At 43.3% G+C, this 7,789-nt stretch overlaps 1 protein-coding gene across 1 annotated transcript; it reads right to left on the bottom strand.

Moving 5' to 3' along the window:
• Positions 1-5,785: 5,785 nt before the first annotated feature.
• On the bottom strand, positions 5,786-6,031 carry LOC129478436 (small ribosomal subunit protein eS27-like). The gene has a single exon (XM_055270030.1). The coding sequence runs from the start codon at positions 6,029-6,031 to the stop codon at positions 5,786-5,788; it is 246 nt and encodes an 81-aa protein (XP_055126005.1).
• Positions 6,032-7,789: the final 1,758 nt, after the last annotated feature.

Here is a 7,789-nt window from a genome sequence, read left to right as displayed (position 1 = left end):
TATATGAAAACATTTAACTAGAATACATTTCAATCTACAGATTCAACATAATCCATTTATATGTTCATGCATTCTTTCCTTCATTTAACAAATTGTGGTTGGACATCTATTATGTGTGAAGTACTGTACTAAGCTCTAAGGTTGTAAACATGAATAAGACATGGATTTTGCTTTCCAGGAATTTACTGTCTACTTTATTTATTCAACAAAAATCTTATTATGGTGTGCCACACTGGGCTTTCTAGAAGCAGTCAGTATGGAGTGTGAGATGTTTATTGGGAGTCAAAGCCTGTGAAAGGACGAAGGAAGAAAGCAGAAATGGGCAGCAGAAGTTGAACCCTGATGCAGGCCTGATGGAATCCCAGGAACCCAGCAGTGAGCTCTGGAGCCAGAACTGCTTATCAGAGTCATCCCCGGGGGCCCAAATATGAGGTCTTTATGCCCCTGTGTGTTCGTTTCCTAGGGCAGCCATAAGAAGCTATCACAGACTAGGTGGCTCGAAACAACAGAACTTTGTGTTTCCACAGTTCTAGGGGCCAGAGTCTGAAATCAAGGTGTTGGCAGGGCTATGCTCCCTCCAAGGCTCTGGGGAGAAACGTTCCTTTCCTCTTGCAGCTCCGGGTAGCTCCTGGCGTTTTTTGGCTTGTGGCCACATCACTACAGTCCCTGCCTCTGTCTTCACTTGGCCTTCTCTGTGGGCTGAGTCTTAAATCTCCCTCTGCCTTTTACATATTTGTTTTGTTTAGTTTCTTTCTAGAAGACTTAGTTTTTGTAGAGCAATTTTAGGCTTACAGAAAAATTGAGAGAAACATATTGAGACTTCCCATGTACCTCTGCCCCCACACAGGCACGGCCTCCCCATTATCAACACCCCCCACCAGAGTGGACACTTGCACAATTGATAAAGCTGCATTGACACATCGTCATCACAAAAGCTCATCGTTTCCATTAGGGTTTACTTTTGGGTGTTGTACATGCTTAGGTTTAGACAAATATATAATAACATGTATTTGACATCCCTCTGCCTTTTTCATGTAAGGGCATCTGTCACTGGACTTAGGGTTCATCCTGAATCCAAAATGATCTTATCTCAAGATTATTAGCTTGGTGGATTGGATGAAGAAAATGCAGTACGTATATACCATGGAATGCTACACAGCCATACAAAATAATGAAATTATGTCCTTTGCAGCAACATGGATGGAACTGGAGGCTATTATCCTAAGTGAATTTACACAGGAACAGAAAACAAAATACTGCATGTTCTCACTTATAAGTAGGAGCTAAACAGTGAGTACACGTGGACACAAAGAAGGGAACAACGGACACTGAGGCCTATTTGTGGGTGGAGGGTGGGAGGAGGGTGAGGATTGAAAAAACTACCTATTGGGTATTATGCTGATTACCTGAGTGACAAAATTATCTGTACACTAAATCCCTGTGACATGCAATTTACTCATGTAACAAGCCTGCAGATGTACCCCTTGAACCTAAAGTAAAAGTTGGAAAAAAAGAAAATTCTTAATTACATTTGCAGAAGCACTTTTTCTAAAAAAGGTCATGTTCACAGGTTTTAGAGTTGGGACATGGATCTGTCTTTCTGGGGCCACCATTAAACCCACTGAACTCTGCTTTACTGTACCAAATGTGGACTGCCTCAAGAAGGGTTACCTTCAGAGATACTGCTCTATGCAACTGAGGCTGCTGCTAAAGGAGCTGACAGCTGAAGGCTGTCTGATGACCATGTTCCCTGCAGACGGGAAGCAAGTGTTTCCTTGAAAGAGTATCTGGATGCTATGTCTTCTTAACTACCACATATGGCCCATATTTCTATGCTAGAAATAAAAAACAAAGTGGTTACTAAAGTCAAACAGAGTCCCTGTCCTCACCAGCCTTGCGGTCTAGAAGGGGGAGATAAGTATTAATTAAATAACCCCATAGCTACAGATAAACTCACTTCAGTGGTAGGTGCTACCAGGAAGAGGTACCTGTGACCATATGAATATGTAGAGGGGAGACCTGCTGGTGCTTTCTCTGAGAGCAGAGAACAGTATTTAGGATAGAGGGAACAGCATGTGCAAAGGGTGAATCATGCATTCAGGAAAGTGAAAGGAAGCCAGTGAGGCTAGAGTTAGAGAGCAAAGAGCGGCAAGATGTGGCATGAGACTGGGGAAGGTGGGGACCATTCCAAGTGAGGGGCTTTGGGGCACGTACAGGTTTGACCTTTATCCTTAGAACAACAGATTTTTTTTTCTTTTTAAGATAGAGTCTCACTCTGTCACTCAGGCTGGAGTGCAGTGGCACAAGATTTCAGCTCATTGCAACCTCTGCCTCTTGGGTTTGAGTGATTCTCCCACCTCAGTCTCCCAATAGCTGAGATTACAGGTGAGTGCCACCATGCCCAGATAATTTTTGTACTTTTAGTAGAGATGGGGTTTCACCGTGTTGGCCAGGCTGGTCTCAAACTCCTGGCCTCAAGTGATCTGCCCACTTCAGCCTCCCAAAGTGCTGGGATTACAGGCGTGTGCCACCATGCCCATCCAGAACAACAGAATTTGATTGAAGAGTTTCAAGGAAGGAAATATGTTAAGTCAAGGGTTGAGAGAGACCAAAGTAAAAATTGCATTTGAAGGAGAGATGCATGTTGCCATGTGATGTGGTTTGGCTGTGTCCCCACCCAAATCTCAACTTGAATTGTATCTCTCAGAATTCCCATGTGTTGTGGGAGGGATCCAGGGGTAGGTAATTGAATCATTGGGGCTAGTCTTTTCCATGCTATTCTAGTGATAGTGAATAAATCTCATGAGATCTGATGGGTTTTTCAGGGGTTTTCACTTTTGCTTCTTCCTCATTTTCTCTTGCCACTGCCATGTAAGAAGTGCCTTTTGCCTCCTGACATGATTGTGAGGCCTCCATAGCCATATGTAACTGTAAGTCCAATTAAACCTCTTTTTCTTCCCAGTCTCCCACGTGTCTTTATCAGTAGTGTGAAAACAAACTAATACAGTAAATTGGTACTAGTAGAGTGAGGCATTGCTGAAAAGATACCCAAAAATGTCGATGCTACTTTGGAACTGGGTAACAGGCAGAAACTGGAACAGTTTGGAGGGCTCAGAAGAAGACAGGAAAATATGAGAAAGTTTGGAACTTCCTAGAGACTTGTTGAATGGTTTTGACAAAAATGCTGATCGTGATATGAACAATAATATCCAGGCTGAGGTGGTCTCAGATGGAGATGAGGAACTTGTTGGGAATGGGAGCAAAGGTGACTCTTGTTATGTTTTAGCAAAGAGACTGGCAGCATTTGCCCCTGTCCTAGAGATTTGTGGAACTTTGAACTTGAGAGAGATGATTTAGAGTATCTTGTGGAAGAAATTTCTAAGCAGCAAGGCATTCAAAAGGTGACTTGGGTGCTGTTAAAAACATTCCAATTTAAAAGGGAAATGAAGCATAAGAGTTCAGAAAATTTGCAGCCTGACAATGCAGTAGAAAAGAAAAACCCATTTTTTGAGGAGAAATTCAAGCTGGCTGCAGAGATTTGCATAAGTAGCAAGGAGCCTAATGTTAATCCCCAAGACCACAGAGCAAATGTCTCCAGGCCATGTCCGAGAACTTCAAAGCAGCCCCTCCCATCCCAGGCCCAGAGGCCCAGGAGGAAAAAGTGGTTTTGTAGGCCAGGCCAAGGGTCCCCATGTTGTGTGCAGTGTAGGGACTTGGTGCCCTGTGTCCCAGCCACTCTAGCCACGGCTAAAAGGGGCTAATGTAGAGCTCAGGCTGTGGCTTCAGTGAGAGTGGAAGCCTCAAGCCTTGTCAGCTTCCACATGGTGTTGAGCCTGCAGGTGCACAGAAGTCGAGAACTGAGGTTTGGGAACTTCCACCTAGTTTTCAGAAGATGTCTGGAAATGCCTGGATGGCCAGGCAAAAGTTTGCTGCAGGGGTGGGGCCCTCATGGAGAACCTCTGCTAGAGCAGTGTGGAAGGGAAATGTGGGGTCAAAGTCTCCACCCGGAGTCCCTACTGGGGCACTGCCTAGTCAAGCTGTGAGAAGAGTGCCACCATTCTGCAGACCCCAGAATGATAGATATACTGGCAGCCTGCACTGTGTGCCTGGAAAAGCCACAGACACTCAAAGTCAGCCTGTGAAAGCAGCCAGGAGGGAGGCTCCACCCTGCAAGGCCACAGGGGTGGAGCTACCCAAGACCATGGGAACCCACCTCTTGCATCAGCATGACCTGGAGGTGAGATCTGGATTCAAAGGAGATCATTTTGGAGCTTTAAAATTTCACTGTCCTGCTGGATTTCAGACTTGCATGGACTCTGTAACCCCTTTGTATTGGGCAATTTCTCTCATTTGGAATGGCTTTATTTACTCAATACCTATACCCCCATTGTATCTAGGAAGTAGCTAGCTTGCTTTTGATTATACAGGCTCATAGGCAGAAGGGACTTGCCTTGTCTCAGATGAGACTTTGGACTGGGTACTTTTGGGTTAATGCTGAAATTAGTTAAGACTTTGGGGGACTGCTGGGAAGGCATGATTGGTTTTGAAATGTGAGGACCTGAGATTTGGAGGGTTCAGGGGTGGAATGATATGGTTTGGCTGTGTCCCCACCCAAATCTCAACTTGGATTGTATCTCCCAGAATTCCCACATGTTGTGTGTGGGAGGGATCCAAGGGGAGGTAATTGAATCATGGGGGCTGGTCTTTCCAGTGCTATTCTCTTGATAGTGAATAAGCCTCATAAGATCTGATGAGTTTATCAGGGGTTTCTGCTTTTCCTTCTTCCTCATTTTCTGTTACCACCACCATGTAAGAAGTGCCTTTCACCCCTGCCATGGTTCTGAGGCCTCACCAGCCATGTGGAACTGTAAGTCCAATTAAACCTCTTTTTCTTCCCAGTCTTGGGTATGTCTTTATCAGCTATGTGAAAACACTAAAACACCATGGGAGCTGAGTGGAGACCTGATTTGAGGGAGGGAAGAGAAGCAGCTGAGAGGCCAGGTAGAGGCTATCATTGCAGCAGTCCGGACCTGGGCTGGTGTTGAGATAGTGGAGATGGAGAAAAATCAATGGATTCCAGATAGACATAACAGATTTTGAGCTGATGGATTGGATGGGGAAGCAAGGGAAAGGTGTCCAGGATGACTTCTGGGTTTCTGCCTTGTGAAAGTGGATAAGGAATGGTGATCCTTACAGAGATGGGGAGTGCTAGAAAATACCAGGGATAAACAAGCATGGAATGTTCAAGAAGCTGGAAGGAGTTCCCTGTGTGGACTGACTAAGAGGAGACCCCAGAGTTCAGAGGGAGGTTCAGCATTCTTCTGCCTCCCTCCCCATTTCTGAATGCAAACCAGTATTTCTTCATCTTTGTGTATAGCTTGTGCCTCTGAGGTTTACTCTTCTGTCTGTGCCATAGTACTATCCTGCCTTATCACTCACCACGGCTGAGCTGACTCACCTCTTGATCCCTCCCTATATTTGTTGAGGATTTTTCCTTGTGGCCCAATCTTTCTCTCTCCTTCAGGTCATGCTGTCACCTTATGTGGATCACTGATCTCCATAACTCCACTTCAGCTCAGCTACTCACCCCCATGGATCCACTTTGTCCTTATCAGCCCCATGTCAGATCTCAAATATCATACTCCCCTCTCTGAATACAATCTTCTATCCTTCTCACTTGCTCATAATTTTACTTCCATAAATCTTGTCCTTTTTTCAAAAATAAATTAAAAACATGTTTATTGGGATGATTTCCTGCTCATCTTGATTCAGGGTGCTTTTAGTGCTACTTCCTCCTGAAGGGACATCCTTCTGTAGGCCTTGCTTTTCCTCTTATAGGTGGGCAGAGGACAGTGGAGCAGCCAACACATGAAACTACTGTTCGTGCATAGGAAAAGGCCATTGTGACTGTAGAGCATCCTGGACATCTCACATCTATGAAGCAGGAACTGGGGATCTGCCCCAGGCACTTCTTGTGTTTCCTCTTGTCGTCTTCTGGAGAGGGATGAAGGAGATCCTTTGCAAGAGGCATGTTCTTATGATGAGGGCATCACTGCCAGAAAGGCTCTTTGTGAACCCTTAATTTTCTCCCAATTAACCATTACTAGTCTCCCTTCCTTCACTTCCAGCTTACTGTGAATGGTGTATCTCCACATTGTACCACCTTCTCTGATCATGACCTTGTATTCTGGGTTTTCTTCCCCATACTCCTCAACACTCTCAATTCCCCTACAGCTTTATTCTTCCTTGTGTTAATCAAAGCCCAAAGTGATATCAGTCCTAGCCATACCTTCTCCACCTCTCCTCGACTGTTGCACACTGCTGGAGAAAGTCATCAGGTCATTTAGGCTGGTATCACCACAAGTTCATGGTCCCCAGCCTCAGCCCAGCCCTCTGATCCCTGGACTATTCTTTGGAGAAGTCTGGGTGTGGGTCACCAGCAAAGATGTAGTTGTAATATGCACATAAAGGAGACTGCCTAAGGAGAGAGGACAAGAGGATGGAAGAAACCAAATTGAAGTAGATTGAGGTAGAAATGAGAAGTGATTAAGTAGAGTTTCTAAGCCAAAAATATTTATTTAGAAAACTTGACAGAAATGGGAAGGAGGGAGATAGAATAGTAGGTAGATTGGATGAAGTGTTTGGATATAATTGTACTACAAAAGAGAAGAGAGTGTGTTTATATGCTAAGATGAAAGGGCTAACAAATAGGGAGAAGTTGAAGTTATTAAAAAAAAGGAGGAATGATTGAAATTGAATGTCCAATAAGAGAGAAATAAGGCAAGTAATGTACTTCACCTCAATGGAATATTTTTCATATGCAGAAAGTAGAAACACAGAATTGTTATATGGTTACAGCTACACAATGTGTACATATGCTTAAAGTTTAGGAAGGAATAGAGGAAAGTAAAAAGTCCTATGTCAGTGGGGTAGGTGAAAGCTGAGTATTTTCTTTTAAAATTCACATCATTATTATTGTAAAAATATTTAGTTCTAAGAAATGCTTTCTGGAAAAGATGAACAGATCCTTTCTAAATTTGGGGGAAGGGCCAGAAATTCCAGCCATATTATATAGAGGTTAAAAAAGCAGATGAATCTGGGTTCGCATCTGGCTTTGCCATGTGCCTAGTCATTTAACCATCTAAGCCTCAGTCTTCTCAAATATGTAAAATGGGGATAATAATAATGATTCTTTCATAATTGTGAGGATTAATTGACATAAAGCATGTACTATGGTCTGTGGCAGCTAGTAAGTGCTTAGCAAACATTGCTGATTTTTATTGTTTTTGTTAGCTCTGCCAATGAGCTCAGCCAGATATTCTGGTTTTGGAGTGTCTTCATAGCAATTACAGCTTGGCACAGTGGAATGAGGAAGGACATATCATGCAGCTCTGTCTCTGATGAAGTTGTATAAACTAAAATACATTAGTAACTTTTCTGAGACTCTGTGTCTACATTTTTTTTTCTAAAGAAAAGAGCACCTACCTTTTAGAGTCACAATTTTAAAATCTGCTTTACAAGATCTGACCCATCCTGTCTCTTGACCCTCATCTCATCTCTCTTTCCTGTGTTCTCAAACCCCAAGCTGACTCTTCCTATCCATTCTTGTTTCCTCATTTTCTGCCATCTGCTGAATGGATGCAGTTTTCTTTATTCCCTTCCTATAACTCTACTGATTTAAAATTATATACTCTAATGATATCAGTGTTTGATATGAATATAATACTTTAGCTGCCATCAGCACCTTCTCATAGTATATAAGTCACTGTTGCCCAATACTTCAGTTTCA

The sequence above is a fragment of the Symphalangus syndactylus genome, chromosome 3 (genome assembly GCF_028878055.3).
Source record: "Symphalangus syndactylus isolate Jambi chromosome 3, NHGRI_mSymSyn1-v2.1_pri, whole genome shotgun sequence".
Taxonomy (NCBI): domain Eukaryota; kingdom Metazoa; phylum Chordata; class Mammalia; order Primates; family Hylobatidae; genus Symphalangus; species Symphalangus syndactylus.
The sequence above is the reverse complement of the archived record's forward strand: the minus strand, read 5'-3'. Positions and strand labels throughout refer to the sequence as shown.